Source organism: Rana temporaria, chromosome 11 (assembly GCF_905171775.1).
Source record: "Rana temporaria chromosome 11, aRanTem1.1, whole genome shotgun sequence".
Lineage (NCBI taxonomy): Eukaryota > Metazoa > Chordata > Amphibia > Anura > Ranidae > Rana > Rana temporaria.
In genome coordinates, this window is record NC_053499.1 from 7,092,868 (window position 1) to 7,117,909 (window position 25,042).

At 43.5% G+C, this 25,042-nt stretch overlaps 1 protein-coding gene across 10 annotated transcripts in view; it reads right to left on the reverse strand.

Moving 5' to 3' along the window:
* Nucleotides 1-25,042, reverse strand: part of LOC120916987 (F-actin-monooxygenase MICAL2-like) — a 300,525-nt gene that overhangs the window by 127,165 nt on the left and 148,318 nt on the right. For 6 of the 10 annotated variants that reach the window (XM_040327945.1, XM_040327946.1, XM_040327943.1 and 3 more), the window contains exons 13-18: nucleotides 22,317-22,516; nucleotides 20,263-20,375; nucleotides 15,177-15,245; nucleotides 12,005-12,154; nucleotides 9,350-9,478; nucleotides 6,574-6,840 (exon numbers count right to left, since the gene is read on the reverse strand). In XM_040327945.1, the coding sequence (XP_040183879.1) occupies nucleotides 6,574-6,840; nucleotides 9,350-9,478; nucleotides 12,005-12,154; nucleotides 15,177-15,245; nucleotides 20,263-20,375; nucleotides 22,317-22,516 (928 nt within the window). The remainder of the gene's footprint in view (nucleotides 1-6,573; nucleotides 6,841-9,349; nucleotides 9,479-12,004; nucleotides 12,155-15,176; nucleotides 15,246-20,262; nucleotides 20,376-22,316; nucleotides 22,517-25,042) is intronic. The other 4 variants (XM_040327950.1, XM_040327949.1, XM_040327948.1 and 1 more) reach the window with 2 other exon arrangements.

The following is a 25,042-nucleotide window of genomic DNA, read 5'->3' on the forward strand; positions in this document are numbered from 1 at the left end:
TTGGACTTCCTAATGATAACTAATAAAAAGGTAACTATTACTACTACATTATAGGTATTGTAATTTCCTTTGAAATTTGGCTGTTAGTGCACCCAATGACTACGAATTTATCCGAAGTTACGAATTATCCAAAATAACAAATTCCGCATCTAAACGAATGGAACGTAACGAAATAATAATAATAATAAATAACAATAATAAAAACTTTTTTTATTATTATTTTTTTTTTCCCTTTCCCTTTTGTTTAGATGCAGCATTCGTTATTTCGGATAATTCGTAACTTCGGATCAATTCCTATTCGTTACGTTCACTAACAGACAAATTTGAAAGGAAATTCCAATACCTATAATTTAATAGTGGTTTATTATTTCAATTTTTTTTTTCGGATTTCCTAATAATAACATAACTATTACTAACTATTAAATTATAGGTATTGGAATTTCCTTTCAAATTTGGCCGTTAATGAACCTAACGAATACAAATTTATCCGAAGTTACAAATTTTTTCCTGAAATAACAAATTCTGTATTTAAATGAATGGAACGTAACAAAATAATAATAATAATAATAATAATAATAATAATAATAATAATAATAAATAACAATAATAATAATAATAATAATAATAAATAACAATAATAATAAAAACTTTTTTTATTATTATTTATTATAATTTTTTTTTCATTTCCCTTTTGTTTAGATACAGCATTTGTTATTTCGGATAATTCGTAACTTCGGATGAATTCGTATTCTTTATGTTCACCAACAGCCAAATTTGAAATGAAATTCCAATACCTATTATTTAATAGTTAGTTATATTATTATTTATTTATTTTGGACTTCCTAATGATAACTAATAAAAAGTTAACTATTACTACTAAATTATAGGTATTGTAATTTTCTTTTGAAATTTGGCTGTTAGTGCACCCAATGAACACGAATTTATCCGAAGTTACGAATTATCCAAAAGAACAAATTCCGCATCTAAACGAATGGAACGTAACTAAATAATAATAATAATAATAATAATAATAAATAACAATAATAAATTTTTTTTTTATTATTATTATTATTTTTTTTCGTTTGCCTTTTGTTTAGATGCAGCATTCGTTATTTCGGATAGTTCGTAACTTCGGATACATTCCTATTCGTTACGTTCACTAACAGCCAAATTTGAAAGGTAATTCCAATACCTAAAATTTAATGGTTCGTTATTATTAGGTAGTTAGTTTTTCTTTTTCGAATTTTAAGATTTTCCTTTTTTATTTTCAAAGTTACACTTTTTTGAATTAACAAATTGCGATCATGAATGACCCAAAAAATAAATAAAAAATAAAAATGAAATGAAAACAAATGAATTTTTCGGCAGTGCACATGTCTACTGCAGAGAGCCAATCAGGAGCCGTAGTGATCAACAAACTGGACACTTCTCCGCAGATTGGCTGCAAATGTTCCAAACTAAATCTGATGATTCGGCAGGTTTGTGAATCGATTTTCATTCATCTCTAACTGCAATTAATCCGAATCGGATATCAGTTCTATCTTTCTATAATATAAATAATTATTGTTTATTCTTTTGCACCGGTTTTCAGGAAAAAGAAAGAAAGAAGATTCAGGACATGCAGAGTGTCAACCACCACGACCTTGTTTACTAAAACCACCCCGGCAGCCAAGGTGAGCGGTGACCACCAGGGGGGGGGGGGGGGAACGTGGTGCTTGCTCATTGGAGGGTAAAAATATTGATTCCTCGGATAAGCTTACTAATCAATTCTAGTGACAGTCCACTCCAAAAGTGATATTTTTAAGTAAAAATAATAATAATAATAATAATGGTGTAAAAAATTTAATAAAAAAAATAAATAAAAAGAATAAATAAATTATTAAATAAAATATTCACACGCTTACCCTTGAGGTCTTTGTAACAGGAGGACTAACATGCAAGCCTGATATCTGACACCCTAAATAAGGCGTCAATTTATAAAAAAAAAATTAAAAAAATTCCATAGCCATTTTGTTAAGTGAATCTGCACATTCACTCTGTGTGAATAGGGCAAAAACATGCTATTTTCTCTTATAAACGGATGTTCCTTAATTATGGGCAGCAGTAAAAAAAATATAAAAAACATATGCATTACTACCACTAGATGGAGCTGATGCACATAGGAAATACATGGCCCAGATTCACAAAGCACTTACGCCGACGTATAACACGTTACGCCGATGTAAGTGCCAATGTGCGCCGGCGTATGTGTGCGGCAGACCCACGAACCAACATGCGCCTAAAAACAGGCTACACCCGCCGATGTAGCTTGCACACGCCGGCGTAGGGTGGGCGCACATATGGGCTGGGCGCATGGTGCTGCTCCCATTGATTAGCCATTCAAACATGCATATTAGGGAAATACGCCGATTCACGAACGTGCGTGTGCCAGGCGCAGGCTACGCGAGATGCGCGCAAGTTGTTCCCCATAAATGAGGTGCAACCCGGCAACAGACATGCACAGGTCTGCACCAGGGAACACAAGCCGGCGTATTGTGCGTTGGACGTGTGTCTGGCTGGGCGTACGTTATGTTCACGGCGTACGCGGTGATCCGACGTAGCTTAGGCAGCTGTGCCGGCGTGGTTGTGAGCAGGCGCAGGGGGGGTGCTGTGCATGCGTCCACGTCACGGCGCATGCGCAGTTCGTGATACGTACCTGTCTGGCGCTCGCCCCATCATTTGCATGGGGTCACGCCCACTTCCACCTACGCCGGCGTGCGCCTTCGAAAACCCACGCCACGCTGGCGCAGCATTGGGAGCACTGGCTTGCTGAATGCAAAGCTTGCCTCTCCGCGCTACGTTGGCGTGTCCCGTACGGTGTGTGCTCCGCGGCTGCGTAATGTGCGCCTTGCTCTCTGTGAATCTGGGCCCATATGTTTTGCGTAAATGCAACCAATGGAATTAGCAAATAAATGTAATCAATGGTTACTAATTCCCTCTAGGGTTCTCTAACATGTTACAAAGATTTATTCCATATGCTCCTCAGCGCCATCTATAGGGGTCTTAATGCAATAGTTTACTACTCCTACTAACAGAAATATATACGGAATATAACAACCAGGGAGCTTTTCTATGAACATGTTCTATGTGAATATTGTGGACAAAGCGTTTCTGGTTAGTGGAAAAGCATTGATGGTGCATGGAAGGGACAACGCATGCCGAAAGATTATGGTTAAAGGACCAATAAACCTAATAAAACCGTTAACTTTATGGGAAAGATCTATATTGTTCACAAGCATGTATGTGAGAGTTGTGATATGTTTACAGAATCAAGAGTTTTTACATTGCATTTGCTCACACAGTTACATTTTCTAACTCGTTGATCCACATCGTCATCCATTTTTGGCTTAGTAGGGCTCACCGGAGGATGGGGGATGGGTGGGCAGTTTGGAGAAAAATACGTCTCAGGAAGTTCTCGATATCACAAAAGAAGACTTTCTGACCTTTGGGCAAAATCTTCCTCGGATCTCATTTTCATTGGTCTACTTCTGGGGTCTCCAATCTTTCTAAACAAAGGGCCAGTTTACTGTCCTTTAAACTTTAGGGGGGTCAGACTGTGGCCAGTTGGAGTAAACAATTTCCCATTGTTGGTGTCAGCGGGAGATAATAGTGCCCCATCATTGGTGTCAGTGGGAGGAATAGTGCCCCATCGTTGCGGGCAGTGGGAGGAATAGTGCCCTATCATTGGTGTCACTGGGAGGAATATTGCCACATTGTTTCGGTTAATGGGAATTATAATGCCCATCGCTGATGTCAGTGGGAGGAATAGTGCCCCATCATTGGTATCAGTGGGAGGAATAGTGCCCTATATTTGGGGTCAGTGGGAGGAATAGTGCTCCATCATTGGTATCAGTGGGAGGAATAGTGCCCCATCATTGGTATCAGTGGGAGGAATGGTGCCCCATCACTGGTATCAGTGGGAGGAATGGTGCCCCATCACTGGTATCAGTGGGAGGAATAGTGCCCCATCACTGGTGTCAGTGGAAGGAATAGTGCCCCATCACTGGTGTCAGTGGGAGGAATAGTGCTCCATCGTTGGTGTCATTGGGAGGAATAGTACTCCATCACTGGTGTCACTGGGAGGAATAGTGCCCCATCACTGGTGTCAGTGGGAGGAATAGTGCTCCATCGTTGTTGTCTGTGGGAGGAATAGAGTGTCAGGAACAATGGCCCACTATTTCCAGGGAATAATGCCCCAAGGGCCAGATAAAAGCAAGCAAAGGGCCACATCCAGCCTTTGGGCCGCAGTTTGGGGACCACTGATCTACTTGACGTTGTGTCCCGTGCCATGTCCTGGGATCACAGCTTCATCCTTATTTGAGTTTCTGCGCATACACAGTAATTCAATAAGGCATTCATTAAAGTGGGGGAAAACATAAGGGGGGCGGTCCCATGCCTTCAGAGGTGGGGATTGGCTAGTGCACACCAGTAAATGGATAGAGTTTGGTAGAACTGCCTGGTCACTGGGTGGGGGGCTCAGGTAGACTACTGGCATGGTCAACTGTGTCCCAGGATGGAAATGTCCATAAGTATGTACCTGTATATTTTCACAAATCCAACACTGGAGATCATCAAACTTCTAAAGAGTTCAATTAGTTGTGGCTCGATTTAAACTTTTTGAAAAACCTCTGAAATTCGGAATTTCACAACCAAAAGTCCCACTCAAGTCAACGGGAATCCCAACCCAGGCTCCAAAGAAGTTCAGTGTAGAGCAGCAAAGGATGCAAAGTTGTGCAGAATGGTTTGGGAAGCTCCCAGCAGCCCGATGAGTTGATGGGGCCAAAAACATCCTAAGCCATTTCCTTCAAAAATGTTCCCAAGGTTCTCCAAAGATTTACCAAATTTTCTTGGAAGGGGGGTCCTGAAGGCACTGGCAGTCAAGCTCAGGGTGACCAAAGAACAGCAGATATAAGACAGAAATGTCCTTGTAGCCACCATGGTCTGTTTCTCCTAGAAGCCTTTCGGAAATCCAAACTGCCAAAAATGAAGACTAAAATTTGGATTTTGACCCAGGCCATCGGAATTTATGAAATTTGGTGTGGGTCTGATGTCTTCTGAATTTCGGGATTCAACACACAACTATCAGGTGAAGAGCCTGCAGAAAGCAGGAGGAAAACCCATCCATAAAACGGTTTCATTCCCGGCACGTGCCTGAAATGTAACACTCCCATTGGTTGTGCTCTCAACCAAACTGTGATACCATCCAATGGCCTGTGTCATAACTGATCACGTGGGCAGCATCACGGCAGTTGTAGATTTACCAGAGGCCAAGATGGCAGCTTCTTTGGCTAAAAACGATAGTGGGGTTTACTTACCTAAAAATGGCGACTTACCCAACAACTGGCCAAAGTTCACTGAATGTCAAATATTACATTTTTTAATAGATGAAAAGACTTTCACATACATCAATGGTGAACACCATTAGTAAATCTTTCTCATAAAGTAACTTTTTTTTTTTAGTTTTTTTGTAAATTTAGTGGAGTATTTTGTTAGGAATGGGGTAAGAGCAGTACTATCCTGGGTAAAAATTCAAGTAATACCCTTAAAGTAGACCTGTCATTGATATTCACTTCAAGTGAACCAACTGGGCCATGTTGGCATTACACAAGAAAAAACAGCCTGGCCTAGGCAAGGATCACATTAACTCCAATTAGGTTCCCCACATATGCATCCATGGGGAACAGCAACAGTAACTAAGATATCACAGCCAGCTCCTGCAGCTTCCAATCACGTGACCGTTGTAACAGCGGTCACATGATCAGAAAGCCCGTCCTGGCCTCCTTGCATTTAGATTATCATAAAAGTCTTGGGGGAGACGGCGACAGCAAGGGGTTTCATTAATCCCTAGTGATCCTACCATGAAGGTCCTTGTTCAGGCTTTTCCTATTATGGGGTGACAACCATCTCCCATTTGTCCTCCTGCATTGTCTCATGCTCCCCGGGTGGAGAATTGAGCCTGGTGCACACGGTCGTATTTTCCGTGGACGAAGCGTAGGACTTTTGTCCGAGGGGCGTTGGCCGTGATCTTGTATTGCATACAAATGATAAAGAATTGTTGGCCAACAAACACAAAACAAAGTGGTTTTTCAGCTCTTTAGCGCCACCCCTTGGACAACTTCTTGGCGGAAAATCCGACTACAATTGTCCGATGGAGCGTACAAACGGTTGGATTTTCCGACAACAGCCTGTCATAACACAATTCCCATTGGAGAATCCGATTGTGTGTACGAGGCTTTAGGCTACACACACTGCACAGGAAAGGCAACCATTAAAACTTTCCGTAAGCCGGTCCAGTGCAATGATGTTCAGCTGATGGGCATGTAGACAGGAAGTGGCTGAAAAAGGCTAAAGGGGGTCAGTAGCAGCACTGACATGGAACAAAGAATTCAAAAAGTGATAAAAAAAATGGCAAACTAAATGCCAGTTGTTTACGGGTTAGGTCAACTTTAAAGGTGAGGTCTCAGCCGGTTATTTTTACCCACAGATGTACTACTCATGCCCTGACCTGGTATGTGAATGGGTTGGCTTTGTCACCTGCTGGGCCTTTTCTTCGATTTGCTGGAGACGTTCAAAGATGCCGGTCAGCAGAAGAGCAGAGGGACAGGTAGAGCTGAGGAAGTCTCCCTCTTCTGCTGGACTGGAGGGTCGTTCAACCTCTTCCCTTGACTGCCTCCTCATAGGTGGGTCTGGCTCTCTGGGGACGGTCACCGCAGCCCTCACCCTGGTCACAGGAGCCACAGTGGGCATGGATGGCAACGGTGGTGGTCTAACCACTGGTGAAGTCCTAGCTATTCCCTGAAACTGGGAAACACTTCGAATGAAAAGTAGGGTCCTCGTTGGAGGCCAAACACCATGCACTTCATGCCAATCACTAGCATAAGATCACCCATTTCAAAGAGGAACTTGTATATTTAATGCAGCAATTCTCCTCCCCTAAATAGCCAAACTCGAAACCTCCTCTATCTGGGAGGTGCCCCCTTCCAAAGACTGCTGGATTTTTTTTTAAATATTTGAAAGCCCAACCAGTTCTGGATTCAATGTGGAAGTGTTAGAAGCTCTTTCAGGTTTTTATCTCTTGGCAGAAAATGGAGAGATAGCACTAGAACCCCAAGGATATCCTAATAGTATTGGGTTAGAGCCTCTCTCAGGTTTTTTTTTATTGAGTAAAATGAAGGGGTAGCACTAGAACCCTAAGGATAGCATATTGGTATTGGGTTAAAACCTCTATCAGATTTCAATATCTTAAGTAAAATGGAGAGGTAGCACTAGAACACTAAGGATATCCTTAGTATTGGGATAGTCCCTGGGATAAAGGGGTAGCAAAAAATCTTAAGGATATCCTATTAGTATTGGGGTAGAACCTCTCTCAGGTTTTAATTCCCTGGGTTAAATGGAGGGTTAGCACTAGAATCCTAAGAATAGCCTATTAGTATTGGGGTAGAACCTCTCTCAGGTTTCAATTTCTTGGGATACATGGAGGGGTAGCACTAGAACCTTAAGGATAGCCTATCAGTATTGGGGTAGAACATATCTCAGGTTTTAATTTCCCAGGATAAACGTAGGGGAAGAACTAGAATCTTAAGGATAGCCTATCAGTATTGGGGTAGAACCTCTCTCAGATTTTAATTTCTTCAGCTAAATGGAGGGGTAGCATTAGAACCCTAAAGACAGTCTATTCGTATTGGAGTAGAACCTTTCTTAGGATTTTAATTTCCCAGGAAAAATGTAGGGGAAGAACTAGAATCCTAAGGATAGCCTATTAGTAGTGGGATAGAACCTCTCTCGGGTTTCAATTTCATGGGATAAATGGAGGGGTGGCACTAGAACCCTAAGGATAGCCTATTAGTAGTGGGATAGAACCTCTCTCGGGTTTCAATTTCATGGGATAAATGGAGGGGTGGCACTAGAACCCTAAGGATAGCCTATCAGTAGTGGGATAGAACCTCTCTGAGGTTCAAATTTCATGGGATAAATGGAGGGGTGGAACTAGAATCCTAAGGATAGTCTATTAGTATTGGGGTAGAACCTCTCTTAGATGTGCATTTCTATGGATAAATGAAGGGTTGGCACTAGAACCCTAAGGATAGCCTATCAGAACCTCAGGTTTTAATTGTTGGGAAAAATAGAGGGGGTAGAACTAGAACCCAAAGGATAGCCTATTATTATTGTGTTCCAAATCTCTATCAGGTTTTCAGTTCTTGGGGAAAACAGAGTTGCAGCACTAGAACCCGAAGAATATCCTACTAATATGGAGTTGAATTTGATGTATTTCGAAAGGGCATCTGGATTCTGGGCTGGCCTTCTCTCCGCAGTTTTCCTGGCTTATAAATTAATCTGGGATTGAAGCACCACACCGAGAGTTAATCATCCAGATATAAATTGATTCCAATATGAGATCAGATAAAAGACTTTGTCACAGTGGCAACGCGTTTCAGGGGACAAGGGTCGCCTCTTCAAGCTCTCTTGAAGAGGATGAAGAGTGTGCTGGACTGAATTACAAATATGAATTAAGCAATATGTTTACCAAACAAGCGTTGGGGTGCAGAGTTCTTCAACCAACCTCCAACCAGCCGCTGTTTCTCATTTTCGAGCCCTGACCAAGGGGGCAAGTTCTGTCACCCCATAATGGTTTGGCTCTGGGACAAGGTCCTTTATTTGATCTCATTTTGGAATATATTTAAATCAGGAGGATTAACTCTCGGTGTGGTGCTTCAATCCCAGAGTCATTCCGTTACAAACCAGGGAAACTGTGGAGAAGCAGCCAGCCCAGAATCCAGATACCCGGTTGAAATACAACAACTTCAACTCCATATAAATAATATATTCTTGGGGTTCCCCAAGAACTGAGAACCTGACAGAGATTCAGAACCCAATAGTTCTACCCCCTCCATTTATCCTAAGAGACTAAAACCTGAGAGAGGTTCTAACCCAATACTTCAACTCCAGATTCAATGGATTTTTATTTCTGTCCCACTGGGCAGATTGTCCCTTTGCGTTAGGGCATGAGAGGGTGTCACCATGACGGGAAGTTAGAGGACACTCTTCAGTGAGGAAACAGACGTCGTAGAGGTTCTAACCTTCCACAATCTAAGGTGCGACTCCAAATTACATCCGATGCCTATGTTTTTAAAATTGGCTGCGGTCCTCTTCTACCAAAAAATTACAAATTCACAATAAAACAGCCATTTCTACGCGTTTCATCAGAAAATGTTCACGGCAGAACAACCCATCCCATATGCAAACTCTGCCCCCCCACGACCCTCCAGTAAAAGCCAAGTGCTCACTCATAACCAAACGCCGAGCGCCATACCTGTCTTGTCGGTGGAGGCTGCGCGGGAGGAGGAGGGGGCGGATCCTGAGGTTTAGCAAAGCGAGGGTTAACGGGAGGCGGGTCGCAGGGGGGAGGCTCTGGCACGGAATTATCAGAGAGGGGTAAAGCCTTCAAAATGAATGCAATGGTAAAAAAAGACAAACAAAAAAAAAAAAACATAATAGCAGAAATGGAGAGAAAAGGTTAGCAGAGGTGAGAACAAGAATGAGGCAGGAATGACGGCTAATCGAAAAGATTCGTACAACAATTGCTCCTCCCTTAAATTTAGCTTTAAGGAAACAAACAGTATAAAACATTACAAAGTATTATAAATTGTACACTTGTATGAACTTTTATTAAATATAATAAAGAAAAATTGAAAAAAAAAATATTAAAAATCGTACACTTGTATGAACTTTTCTATAATATAATAAAGAAATATTGAAAAAACAAAAAAGAAGAAAAAAAAAGTATTAAAGATCGTACAAGTGTATGAACTTTTTTTAAATATTATAATTTAAGAAAAGTTCATACACTTGTAAGATTTTTAATACTTTTTTTTCTTCTTTTTTTGAAAAAAAAAAGTACTAAAAATCGTACACGTGTATGAACTTTTCTTGAATATAATAAAGAAATATTGAAAAAAAAGGAGAAAAAAAAAGTATTAAAAATCGTACACTTATATGAACTTTTCTTAATAAAGAAATATTAAAAAAAAAAGAAGAAAAAAAAGTATTAAAAATCGTACAAGTGTATGAACTTTTCTTAAATTATAATAAAGAAATATTGAAAAAAGAAGAAGAAAAAAAAGTATTAAAAATCGTACAAGTGTATGAACTTTTCTTAAATTATAATAAAGAAATATTGAAAAAAGAAGAAGAAAAAAAAGTATTAAAAATCGTACAAGTGTATGAACTTTTCTTAAATTATAATAAAGAAATATTGAAAAAAGAAGAAGAAAAAAAAGTACTAAAAATCGTACACTTGTATGAACTTTCTTGAATATAATAAAGAAATATTGAAAAAAAAAGAAAAAAAAAGTATTAAAAATCATAAAAGTGTATGAACTTTTCTTAAATTATAATTAAGAAATATTGAAAAAAAAAAGAAGAAAAAAAAGTACTAAAAATCGTACACTTGTATAGACTTTTCTTGAATATAATAAAGAAAAATTGAAAAAAAGGAGAAAAAAAAAAGTATTACAAATCGTACACTTGTATGAACTTTCCCTAAATTATAATAAAGAAATATTGAAAAAAAAAGAAGAAAAAAAAAGTATTAAAAATTATACACTTGTGTGAACTTTTCTTAAATATAATAAAGGAATATTAAAAAAAAAGAAGAAAAAAAAGTATTAAAAATCGTACAAGTGTATGAACTTTTCTTAAATATTATAATTTAATAAAAGTTCATACACTTGTATGATTTTTAATACTTTTTTTTTACTTATTGTTTTGAAAAAAAATATGAAGTTTTCTTAAATATAATAAAGATATATTGAAAAAAAAAAAAGTACTAAAAATCGTACACTTGTATGAACTTTTCTTGAATATAATAAAGAAATATTGAAAAAAAGGAGAAAAAAAAAGTATTACAAATCGTACACTTGTATGTACTTTTCTTAAATATAATAAAGGAATATTGAAAAAAAAAGGAGAAAAAAAAAAAGTATAAAAATCCATAGAAACACATTAATATTCTTGCTGTGTTTCTATTAATCAGGGTAAGATAATCTACCAAAATTACCAAAATATTTTGCACTGTTGGGCCCATCAGCAATCCACCACTGTGCTAATCCCCCTCTAAGAAACTTGAGATTTATTGACTTTTTTCACCAATGACATCACGGCTCTTGCTCATTACAGCTCATCAGTCACACCAACAGCAGGTGCATTGACACACCTGGGATGATGTCACTGCGGGGAGGGGGGTGCACTTACAACCCAGGACAACACCAGGTGTCTGACTGTAATCCTTTATAATCCCACCGTGAAAACATGAAAGACTCTATTGATTGAGAAGTTGCAATATGGCAGACTTGTCAGTATGGGCTTTAGGGGGATAATGGGAACGAGAGGGAGAGCATTTATGGATATGGCACAGAAATTCAACCAAATTACAAAAAAAATGTTCATATAGGAGATAGAGAGATACAAAGTAACACTGTTTATAAACATTGTTCAGACAGGGGATAGAAAGATACAAAGTAACTTTGTTTATAAACATTGTTCATACAGGAGATAGAGAGATACAAAGTGAAGCAGATCGGTGGTTGCGGTCTACAATACCCGGCTTGTATTAATTTATGTTATCTAATTTCTTGGCCCTGATGAAGAGAGCTTTGGGCCCCCGAAATGTGTTGGCTTTCTGTTTTTGTGTCGTGAAAAATAAAACTCTTACTAGGCTTACCCAAGCTTTGTGGTGAGCTCATCCTTTCAAAACTCCACAGACTTCTCCATTGATCCCATGTGACCCCCCGGGGGGACAGAAAGTTGCCTCTTAAGACTGTGACCTCTGACTGTCACCCACTCTGGAGTCCAGCACTCCACCAACGCATTCCAAACATATTTCATGTCAGGTCACCGACACCCTTACATATAAAACTATACCCAACACGAATCTCGCCATTGGCCACATGGCAGCCACGGGTCCTACCTGTCTCCGAATGGACGTATTCGGTGCGTTTTCTTCAAACTTGGCCAGCAGCTGGGTGGCCATTGACCGGACTTTGTTCTGGTTGATGACCTCCTTGGTGTCGCTGCATTCGCTCCCGGATCCGATACTTTCACTTACGAAACTTCCCATCTGCAAAAACAAGACATGAGACATTTTTAACCACTTGCTTACTGGGCACATATATCCCCTTCCTGCCCAGGTGAAATTTCAGCTTCCGGCACTGCGTCGCTTTAACTGACAATTGCGCAGTCGTGCGACGTGGCTCCCAAACAAAATTGGCGTCCTTTTTTTCCCACAAATAGAGCTTTCTTTTGGTGGTGTTTGATCACCTCTGCGTATTTTATTTTTTGCGCTATAAACAAAAAAAAAGTGACAATTTGAAAAAAAAAATAATATGTTTTACTTGTTGCTATAAAAAATAGCACCATTAAAAAAAAAAAAAAAAAAAATTCTCAGTCTAGGTCAATACGTATTTTACATATTTTTGGTAAAAAAAAAAAAAAAATCGCAATAAGCGACTGGTTTGCGCAAAAGTTATAGCGCCTACAAAATTACGGGACAGAATTATTATTTTTTTATTATTTTCTTTTCTTACTAGTAATGGCGGCGATCTGCGATTTTTATTGGGACTGGGACATTATGGCGGACACATCGGACACTTTTGACACCATTCACATTTACACAGCGATCAGTGCTATAAATACGCACAAATTACTGTATAAATGTGACTGGCATTGAAGGGGTTAACACTAGGGGGTGAGGAAGGGGTTAAATGTGTGCATAGTGTTCTAACTGTGGGGGAAGGGGACTGACTGGGGGAAGTGACCGATGCTGTGTCCCTATGTACAAGGGACACAGATCGGTCTCCTCTCTCCCTGACAGGACATGGATCTGTGTGTTTACACACACAGATCCACGTCCTTGTCTCTGTAACCACCGATCGCGGGTGCCTGGCAGACATCGCAGCCGCCAGGCATGCGCATTGGCATCTCAGTGATGCGGCGGGCACGTGCCCCCCAGTGGCCAGGAGGAGCGGAGGCCGTAAAAAGACGGTCTCCCAGAGATTTAGGCCTTGTACACACGAAGGGACAGTCCGATGAAAACGGTCCGCCGGACCGTTTTCATCGGACATGTCCACTGGGAGATTTCGGTCTGATGGCTGTACACACCATCAAACCGAAATCCGCGCAGGCAGGATATGCGGTGACGTGGCCGCGCCGTCGCCGCGACGATGACGCGGCGACGTGTGCGACCCTGGAAGGTCAATGCTTCCACGCATGCGTCGAATCACTTTGACGCATGCGAGGGCTTTCGGCCGAGCGGACATGTCCGGTAAGTCGTACAGACGACCGAACATGTCCGACGGACAGGCCTCCAGCGGACATGTTTCTTAGCATGCTAAGAAACATTTGTCCGCTGGAAACCTGTCCGATCCGCCGGAAAATTGTCCGGTCGGCCGTACACACGACCGAACATGTCCGCTGAAACTGGTCCCAGTTTCAGCAGACATGTTCGGTCGTGTGTATGAGGCCTTAGAGCCACCCTGCGGCCGTACAAAGTCGTACGGCCGTCGGGAAGTGGTTTAAGTGGGGTCTGCTGAACCTTTTTTTTTTACCTGTAGCACCACCGCCCCCCCCCCCCCCCCCGGCAAAAAAAAAAAAAAACTGCGTCTCCAGAACACGGGAGCCATCATGGAACGAGACACAAGAGCTCCGGCCGAAGTCTTTCCGCATACCAGACATTCCGATTTAGAAAAATCTAACTTCTAAGATTCCAGGGAGGGAGGCAGCGTGAGAACGCGTCTCGTATTTGTAAATAAAGGGCGGTTGCCATGTTCAAGAGAAATAGAGACTGCTTTAGACCGACTTAGGAACTGCCCAACGCTCTCGAAGGGCCCATCGGTGTCATGTACTTTTTTACACCATAAGAAGACAAGTAAGACCTCCTTCAATCATTATACAGGTATGTGATGGACCAACACAAGGTGGCACATAATTGTGAAGTGGAAGGAAAATGATAAATGGTTTTCAACATTTTTTTTACAAATAAATATGTGAAAAGTGTGGGGGGGACATTTGTATGGCGCCCCCTGGAGTCAATACTTTGTAGAACCGACTTTCTCTGCAAAGCAGGGGGCGCTAGACTAATTTGCCTCTCAGCCCAGTCCACCCCATAAGACTGTCACTACACTACCAGTGTAGAGTAAGGCAGTGGTGACTCTTTCCGTGCTGCCCCCCCTGGAAAGTGCTGCCCTAGGCCTGGGCCTTGTTGGCCTAGGCCAGGATACAGCGTTGGCCTCCAGATGTAACTCTTTAGCCAAAAATGCAGATATTAGCATGTACTGTATCTGAAAAATGAAAATAATTGCTCTACGGGGGGAACTAATTAATGGCACTGACACCAGGGATGGACTGGCCATTGGGACTACAGGGAGTTTCCCGGTGGGCCGATGGCTCAGTGGGCTGGCTTCAGTGACAGCGGCCTGGGAGTTTCTCTCTTCTGCCTAATCTTGTCCCATAAGGAGGGGGGGGGCACCAAACTGATTCTTTGCCCCGGGAGAAATAATGTCTAGCTTCCCCACTGGTACTGCCTATAAGAGGACCAGTACCAGCCGCTCTACTCTAATAAAGTAAAACGGCTAGTGGCTAGTGAAGGGGGAGAGGGGGCTTGGGTGGCTGGGGGGGGGGGGGTGTGGGAGTAGTCCGGCCGCTGTGGGAGAGACCTGTCAAAGTGGGCCAGTCTGGATGAAGTCCAGGGCCAAATTTTTGTCCCAGTCCAGCCCTGACTGACACTGTCACCTTCATACTTGTCCCGTAGGTTTGCTTTTGGTTTTAGCAGAAAAATTATCAGAATTCGGAAGGAGGGAACAGCGGTAAAGTACACAGCTGCTGCTGAATACACACAGGTGGGAATGGTATACATTATGGGAACCCGGCATCGTCCCCGTGAAATAATTTCTCAGTTTCTTGATGAATGGGCGGATGGATAATATTACTTTGGAGGGACGGGGCGATTTGCCGTAATACGCTCCAGCTGCTACTAAGTGCTCCCATTTATTTCGGTGAAATATCTGCCCGTGGCTCGGCGTTCTCGCTCAGAAGCCGCAAAAATAATACGAACGCTGTCATCACCGATTAATAAGGAAACCGACCTCTTCAAATATCTGCATCGTCCTCCTTCTTCTCTTGTTCAAGTCGTTCTCTTCTGTCTTATTTTCATTCTGGAGAGAGATAAAAAGGAAAGAAAGTTACTCCACTGAACATCGATCTGCTTCAAAGGCATGTCCAGGAGCGCTACGATTCAAAAAATGAAAATGGACAAAACATAATGATCAGAGGCTCTCTAATTAGGCAAAGTAGGCGGTGGCCTAAGGCCTTGCACCCACCTACTATGGCTCATACTTGTCTGTACATTTTGGTAATTTTTCAATATGAAAATGACTTGGAAGTTGGGCCACCCCTACAGGAATTAAGAGGGCTCTCCTTGCCCCAGGGTGCTTTTCTCCCCCGTGTACCCCATCCTATCCACGACACACCATTTCCTTGACCTTGTTTCTTTGCCTTATGGATCTTACGCTTCTGTAGATTTTGGCAATATGACAATGACTTGGCAGTTGGGCCACCCCTACAGGAATTAAAAGGGCTCTCCTTGCCCAGAGGTCCTTTTCTCCTCCCTTGTACCCCATCCTATCCATGATTGACCATTTCCTTGACCCTTTTCTTCTTGCTTTGCCTTATGGATCTTACTCTTCTGTAGATTTTGCCAATTTTTCAATATGACAATGACTTGGAAGTTGGATTTCTCCAACAGAGTTTGGATGCTGATGAGATGGATGACATGCATAGGGGGTCCAGGAATTTAGGAGGGTTCCCGCTGCCCCCTTGTAACAAATCCTATCCATAACCCACCATTATCATGGCCTGTTTCTTCTTTCTCTGTCTTATGACTCGTACTTCTCTGTACATTTTGGTAATTTTTCAATATGAAAATTGCTTGGAAGTTGGGCCACCCCTACAGGAATTAAGAGGGCTCTCCTTGCCCCAGGGTGCTTTTCTCCCTCGTGTACCCCATCCTATCCACGACACACCATTTCCTTGACCTTTTTCTTGTTTTTTTTTACCTTATGGATCTTACTCTTCTGTAGATTTTGCCAATATTTCAATATGACAATGACTTGGCAGTTGGATTTCTCCAACAGAGTTTGGATGCTGATGAGATGGATAACATGCATAGGTGGCCCAGGAATTTAGGAGGGTTCTCCCTGCCCCCGTGTACCCCATCCTATCCATGACCCACCATTTTCATGGCCTGTTTATTCTTTCTCTGTCTTATGGCTCGTATTTTTCTATACATTTTGCTAATTTTTTTGTATGAAAATGACTTGGAAGTTGGGCCACCCCTGCATTAATTAAGATGGCTCCCCTTGCCCCAGGGTGCTTTTCTCCCCCTTGTACCCCATCCTATCCACGACAGACCATTTCCTTGACCTTGTTTCTTTGCCTTACGGATCTTACGCTTCTGTAGATTTTGGCAATTTTTCAATATGGCAATGACTTGGCAGTTGGGTCACCCCTACAGGAATTAAGAGGGCTCTCCTTGCGCAGAGGTCCTTTTCTCCTCCCTTGTACCCCATCCTATCCATGATTGACCATTTCCTTGACCCTTTTCTTCTTGCTTTGCCTTATGGAACTTATTCTTCTGTAGATTTTGCCAATTTTTCAATATGACAATGACTTGGCAGATGGATTTCTCCAACAGAGTTTGGATGCTGATGGGATGGATGACATGCATAAGTGGCCCAGGAATTTAGGAGGGTTCCCATTGCCCCCTTGTAATCAATCCTATTCATGACCCACCATTTTCATGGCCTGTTTCTTCTTTCTCTGTCCTATGGCTCGCACTTCTCTGTACATTTTGGTATTTTTTCAATATGAAAATGACTTGGAAGTTGGGCCACCCCTGCTTGAATTAAGATGGCTCCATTTGCCCCAAGGTCCCTTTCTTCGCCTTGTTTCCCATCCTATTCATGACAGACCATTTCCTTGACCCTTTTCTTCTTTATTTGCCTTATGGAGTTTAAACACAGCCAAGGGTCTAACTACAACCATAGAAAAACTTTCAACTACTATGGGCCTCTGAAGCACAGGGGCCCAAAATTGACTGGCTACACAATAGCTTAATGTGGCAGCAGTAGCATTTGGCAGATACCCTTGCCTTTTTGGCAGACCATGCCACTACTATGGGGCCCTGAAGCACAGGAGTCCAAAACTGATTGGCAGAACAATGGCTTGTGCAGGCAACAGTAGCATTTGGCAGATACCCTTTTAATGTTGGCAGAACTTGCAACTGCTATGGGGCCCTAGAGCACAGGGGCCCAAAATTAACTGGGTACACCATAGCTTATTCTGGCAACAGTGGCATTTTGGCAGATCTCGCAACTACTATGGGGCACTGAAGCACAGGGGCCCAAAATTAACTGGGTACACAATAGCTTATTCTGGCAACAGTAGCATTTGGCAGATACCCTTTCAATGTCGGCAGACCTTGCAACTACTATGGGGCCTGAAGCGCAGGGGCCCAAAAATTACTGCCTACACAATGGGTTATGCAGGCAACAGTAGCATTTTGGCAGATACCGATGCAATTTTGGCAGAACGTGCAACTTCTATGGGGCCCTGAAGCACGGGGGCCAAAAACTGACTGCCCACACAATGGCTTATGCAAGCAGCAGTAGCATTTTGCAGATACCCTTGCAATTTCAGAAGACCTTGCAACTACTATGGGGCCCTGAAGCACAGGAGCCCAAAACTGACTGGCTGCAGATACCTTTGCAATTCTGTCCGACCTTGCAACTGTTATAGGGTCTGGAAGCACAGGGGCCCAAAACATGCTGGGCTACATACTTAGCCATAGTGTAGGAACCTCTGTACAATCACTAGAGTAAATACTGAGACAGGTGGCCCCTAAGTGGTTTTGCTCTGGGGCCCCAACACATATAGTATGGCCCTGAACACAAATAAGCTGGACGAACTTCTAGAAATGATACAAATTTGTTACTTGATAGAAAACAAACGTCTGCGCAGTTTTATTTCCCGTTCCACCCAAGGAATAAATTAATACATGCAGACGAAACAGATGAAGGTTGAATCGGAATTGAATTCTACCCGGGGTGACGTCAAAATAATTGCTGGGCCTCTGTAGCCCACATGTGGGCCACATTACGACGACACATGCCAACGTTGTACTTTAAGTGTTTTCATGTCGAGTGTGAGACAATAATATATGAGTGAGCCAGACGAAGGAAGGGGGCAGGGGGCTTTCTGATGGTTGCACGCAGCTCCGTTCATGAGATAAGCGTTTCGTGATGGATTCCAAGCCGACTCTGATTTTTTGTTTAATTCCGAGGGGTGGGAGTGGAGACAAATTATGAATCTGGTAAATTTCTGAGACGTATAGAAAAAAAAAAAAGGGCTTAAGTTTCTCAACCGGCTGCGTCCCGAACAATTAACTCCAGAAGGTAGTCTGAATTGGGTTTGATGCAGAGTAATTAGATGACATCATGTTGTCGGGGGCATGGAGATCCTGTGTTTTGTTGCCATGGATTTTTGTGATGACATCCATATGAGAAACTTTCGGACTTATCTCCCCTCATTAGCGCACGTTGTCAGATGAAAGGTTTGTCATTCCAGCTGCTCACCGCGGCGTCTGACCTTCGCTGGGCGTTGCAAAGAGGACGAGGGTGACAAAGAACGGAGGAGACATTTGTTTAAAGTTAATTTCAAAAGGATTTTTCCCTCTCCTTGCTGGAGCGACTGATCTAGGATTTATTTATCTAGGATTAAATGATATTGTAATAAATCACAAAATATGGGAGGCCTAATGAGATTCGGAACAGCTGTCAAATTCGATCCGGTTGGAGAAACCTTATACTGTATACGTCAATTTATCCATTGTGCTTCAGAATCGAGACTGACCAAGCTACTGAACTTACACAAGAAATGCCCTACAGCAGCCTTTCTCAAGCTTTTTACCCCAGAGGAACACCTGAAATAATTTTCAGGGATTGGGAAACCCCCTTTAAACTCATTCCGGGTCAGTGGTAAAAATGGCCCTTACATTGGTGGTCAGTAGGAAAAATGGCCCCTGTGTTGGGGCCAGTGGAAAAAATGCCCCTTGCGTTGATGACCAGAGGGAAAATTGCCCCTTACATTGGCGGCCAGTGTGAAAAAATGCCTTTTAAGTTGCTGGCCAGTGGGAAAAATGTCCCTTACCTTGGTGACCAGTGGGAAAATGCCCATTACATTGGTGGTCAGTGGGAAAATGCCCTTTCGATTGATTACCAATGGGAAAAAAGCTCCTTACATTGGCGGTCAGCAAGAAAAATGCCCTTACGTAAACGCAAGAATCTTACTCTCTATGGCCCAGATTCTCAATCCTAATCTGGGCCGTCGTATCTATGCGACTGATTCTTAGAATCAGTTACGCATAGATATCCATTAGATCCGACAGGCGTAAGGCTCTTACGCCGTCTGATCTTAACTGCAATTTTTATTTTTGCCCGCTAGGTGGCGCTTCCGTAGTTTTCCCCGTCGAGTATGCAAATTAGCTAGATACGCAAATTCCCGAACGTACGCGCAGCCGAAGCAGTAAAGTTACGACGTTTACGTTAGGTTTTTCCGGCGTAAAGTTGCCCCTGCTATATGAGGGGCAATCAATGTTAAGTATGGCCGTCATTCCCGCGTCTAAATTTAAAAATTTACGTCGTTTGCGTAAGTCGTCCGTGAATGGGGCTGGACGCCATTTACGTTCACGTCGAAATCAATGACGTCCTTGCGACGTCATTTGGAGCAATGCACCCTGGGATATTTTACGGACGGTGCATGCGCAGTACGTTCGGCGCGGGAACGATATTAATTTAAATGCTACACGCCCCCTACTGCCTATTTTGAATTAGGCGGGCTTGCGCCGTGTGATTTAAGCTACGCCGCCGCAACTTTACAGGCAAGTTCTTTATGAATAAAGCACTTGTCTGAAAAACTTGCGGCGGCGTAACGTAAATGAGATACGTTACGCCCGCCCTAAGTTACGCCATTCTACGAGAATCTGGGCCTCTGTCTCTACCTTCTCTTTCTGGCTCATGTGGCATTGCCTCTAACAATGTAAATAATAACAGATTTTCCATTGTAGTTACTCTACATTATAAGTATATCTATTACAAAAGCTATTCGATTTCTCACCTTTGGCACTCTTTTTCTTGGTAATGTTAAGTTGAGGTAATTGTTCAATATCAAGTTTGACGGTTTTGAAGACAAGGCTTCCCCATTGTTCTCATTGACCTTGCGAGAAGAATCTGTGAACATAGAAAAGGCAAGAGTATAGCAGATTGAAAAACGGCAGAAGAGAATTAAAGCAGGACTCCAGAGTCAAAACAATACTCCCTAAGCCCACTTCCCAACAATGAACACCACCCAATTAAATAATATATATCAAAATCTTATTCAAAATTGGGGACAGGGCCTGGACCAGTGTTTCTGGATGTACAGTTGGATATATGTTCTATATTTAGGATTTCTTTGGTCTATAAACCAGCAGTCCTGAGTGAACAGTGAGTAAAAAGTCTCAACATTTAGGAGGTATCTGGTCTATAAACCAGAGTGTAGGCAGGTGCAGTCTATTTCCTCCACTGCAGGTGGCGCTCAACTCAGCAGCATTGCAGGTAGAGAGGGAGTCAAAAGAAACATGTTCCTCTATGGTTTTCTGGGTCACTGGGGAAGCAATCCGGCTGGATACTGCTACTCCATGTGACTCTGGTGGTCATCTTGGGTCAGGCAGAGTCTATTTAAGACCCTAGTTTGGCATGCATTTTGCGAGTGATTAGTGTAGGGATATTTTACCCATCTGTCAGGGAAAGTGAACAGCAGAAGGGAAAAGTTCCAGACTTGTAGGGACAGGCTAAGGACACGCCATCCTTCTGAAATCCTCCCATTTGGGGCAAACCGGTCCGCATTCCACCCTCTAGGAGAGATACCGTCGGCATATCGAAGACCTGCTCCATTACAACCTGGGAGGGATCCCGGTCGGGTGCCTCCCCACTGGGTTGTTTGTAATGTTAAACTCTGTCTCTAATACAGTTTCCTACAACCAGACTCTGTGTATTTAATGCCGCAGCACCACACTGTACCTACTGGATATATGGTTCTATATTTGGATGTTTCTGGTCTATAAAGCAGAGGCTCTGAATGGACAGTTGGACAAATGGCTCTATATTTAGGATGTATCTGGTCAATAAACAAGAGACACCGAATGGGCAGCTGGTCAAATGGCTCTATATGTAGGATGTATCCGGTCTATAAACCAGAGGCTCTGGATAGGCAGTTGGACAAATGGCTCTATATGTAGGATGTATCCGGTCTATAAACCAGAGGCTCTGGATGGGCAGTTGGACAAATGGCTCTATATTTAGGATGTATCCGGTCTATGAACCAGAGGCTCTGGATGGGCAGTTGGACAAATGGCTATATATGTAGGATGTATCTGATCTATAAACCAGAGGCTCTGGATGGGCAGTTGGAAAAATAGCTCTATATTTAGGATGTATCTGGTCTATAAACCAGAGACACCGAATGGTCAGTTGGTCAAATGGCTCTATATGTAGGGTGTATCCGGTCTATAAACCAGAGGCTCTGGAGGATGGGCATTTGGTCAAATGGCTCTATATTTAGGATGTATCTGGTCTATAAACCAGAGGCTCTGGATGGGCAGTTGAACAAATGGCTCTATATGTAGGATGTATCCGGTCTATAAAGCAGAGGCTCTGGATGGGCAGTTGGACAAATGGCTCTATATTTAGGATGTATCTGGTCATTAAACCAGAGACACCGAATGGGCAGTTGGTCAAATGGCTCTATATGTAGGATGTATCCGGTCTATAAACCAGAGGCTCTGGAGGATGGGCATTTGGTCAAATGGCTCTATATTTAGGATGTATCCGGTCTATAAACCAGAGGCTCTGGATGGGCAGTTGGACAAATGGCTTTATATTTAGTATGTATCTGGGCTACAAAATACACGTTTTGGAAGCACACTTGATTACAAGGACATAAAGGAACGATTTGCATGGCTCTTTCTATTTTACATTAACAAAGAATTGTTTTTGGATTTGTAACAGCGACATGCAAATATCGTCTGTTTGATGTTAGCAATGCCCAACCTCAGCTGTGAAGAATAACGTGGTAAAAAATAACCTTTGCCTGGGAACGCCGGTCATTCATAGTCAAGCAGAGCTACGTACCGACAGGCCTCAGCGGGGTTCCTCGGAATAATTCATAGAACTTGGAGAGGTACAAGACCATGCTAAGCTTATCGGGTTCTTCATTGGATGCCATCTCCTTGGCCGAAGTGATTGGAGAGATTCCAAATTCCTTCTCGGCGATATCAAAGGCCAGCTGGTTGTTCCTGACAGCGTCATCCTCGTTCAAAGAGTCAAAGTCGCTGGGGGGGGGGAAGGGAACAGGGTCAGAAGACAGGATCATCGTTGAACATTAAGTACAAATAACATAATAAAATAATTGGACAGTGGGATTGATCTCATCATTCAGGTAGAAGATAGAAAAGAAAAAGAATATTTAGGACGATGTATAGGAGTTGTGTGTGAAGCCCACAGATCATTTTGAAAACTATTGGTCCAATGTTATGCACAATTATGAGAAGGCAGTAAAGTGGTCATTCTCAATGCCATAAGGCTAATGATATGGAAAGAATCAACTGGAACTTGTCCCAGTCTGCCAGCATCACTTTCCTCCCCTCATTTCCCTTCACCATTGTTTGTATCTTTGCTTATTTATTATGGTTAGGGTTAGTGGTTAGGGTTAGGGGTTAGGGTTTCCCATTGAAGAATATGGCTAGGACTCAGGAATTGGAACAGGGACCTCCCCCAAACGTCAGAAGGCGGGTTCCCAGAGGTCAAAGGTCACAGAGCGTGGCTGACCCACCCCCACCAAAGTGTACCGCCTACCCCAACTAAGTCGGGGAATGAACAAGTCGGGAAAATGAAACTTAAGATATTAACTTTACGTTTAAACCTAAAAGATTTAGGGCCATATCCACAAAAGAGATACTCCGGCGTAAGCCGTCGTATCTCTGGTTCTAACTTTGGAACTGATCCTCAGAAGCAGTTTTCCTAAGTTAGGCAGAAGATCCGACATCTGTAAGGGACTTACACTGCCGGATCTTAGGATGCAGTACCGCATCCGCCACTGGGGGCATTTCGAGTCGAAATGCCTCTTCTGGTATGCAAATTAGCACTTAGGGCGATCCTCAAAGCTTTTGTGCTTAGTTTTTTCGCCGTAAGTGTTAGTTTGCCAAGTGTAAAACTAGGGCTGCTTTTACAAAGTGTAAAGTTAGTCACACCTTGTAAAGGCCCATTCAAGCGACAGCATTTGGTATGCATTCCCGAGGGAGAACTCCACGGCAATTTGTAAAATCCAAACCGGCATGGGTTCCCCCCCAGGAGCATACCAGGCCCTTAGGTCTGGTATGGGTTGTAAGGAGACCCCCCCTCCGCCGAAAAATCGACGTAGGGGGTCCCCCTACAATCCATACCAGACCCGTATCCATAGCACGCTACCCGGCCGGTCAGGAAGGGAGTGGGGACGAGCGAGCGCCCCCCCCTCCTGAGCCGTGCCAGGCCGCATGCCCTCAACATGGGGGGGTTGGGTGCTCTGGGGCAGGGGGGCGCACTGCGGGCCCCCCCACCTCAGAGCACCCTGTCCCCATGTTGATGAGGACAGGACCTCTTCCCGACAACCCTTGCCGTGCACCCACCACGTGGATACCAACCGGAGCATGATGGGACGGTGATGCCTATATAAATGGGATGCAAGGCGCGCTTCCATCATTACAGCGACAAGTCAACATCGGAAGAGGGGAGAAGAACAGAAGAGAAGACCCTGACGTCACAGAAGACCGCGCCGGCTGCCTGTTAGAAATTGAGCTAACACACAAAGATAGCAGGCAGCCAGCGCTGAAGAAGAAGGCACCGGACATCTGCAGAAGAACCGGGGTTCGCCGAGTCAACAGCGGAAGAGGGGAGAAGATGGAAGAAGACCCCCGGAGTCCGGAGAAGCCCCCCGGAGAGCGGAGAAGACCCCCGGAGAGTGGAAGAAGAAGCCCCCCCTGCTAATAGAGCTAATAAAGAAGACAGGGGGGGCATCCGGAGCAGAATAATAAATTATTTTAAAAACCCTTGTGTTGTGTGTTTACTAACTTTAACTTTTTGCCTACAGGTGAATGGATAGGGGTACGATGTACCCCATATCCATTCACTTAGGGTGGGGGGCCGGTATCTGGGGGCCCCCTTATTTGAGGGGACTCCCAGATTCCTATAAGCCCCCGCCCGCAGACCCCGACAACCAACGGCAAGGGTTGTCGGGAAGAGGTCCTGTCCTCATCAACATGGGGACAGGGTGCTCTGAGGTGGGGGGGCCCGCAGTGCGCCCCCCTGCCCCAGAGCACCCAACCCCCCCATGTTGAGGGCATGCGGCCTGGCACGGCTCAGGAGGGGGGGGCGCTCGCTCGTCCCCACTCCCTTCCTGACCGGCCGGGTAGCGTGCTTTGGATACGGGTCTGGTATGGATTGTAGGGGGACCCCCTACGTCGATTTTTCGGCGTGGGGGGTCTCCTTACAACCCATACCAGACCTAAGGGCCTGGTATGCTCCTGGGGGGGGAACCCATGACGGTTTTTTCTTTGAAAATTGGCATGGAGTTCTCCCTCAGGAATGCATGCTGAGCGACGTTATCTATTTTTTTAATAATTATTTGTTTGCCCGGCGCGTATATTTTTTTTCACCCGTCGCAACTTTAGTGTCCCGTCGCAATCCACAAAGCCGCCCGGCGTCAATTACGTTCGCGCGCTGCACGTCGGGAAAATTACGTCACACGCATGCGCAGTACGGCCGGCGCGGGAGCGCGCCTCATTTAAATTATAAACGCCCCCTGGAGAGGAGGACCGCCTTAC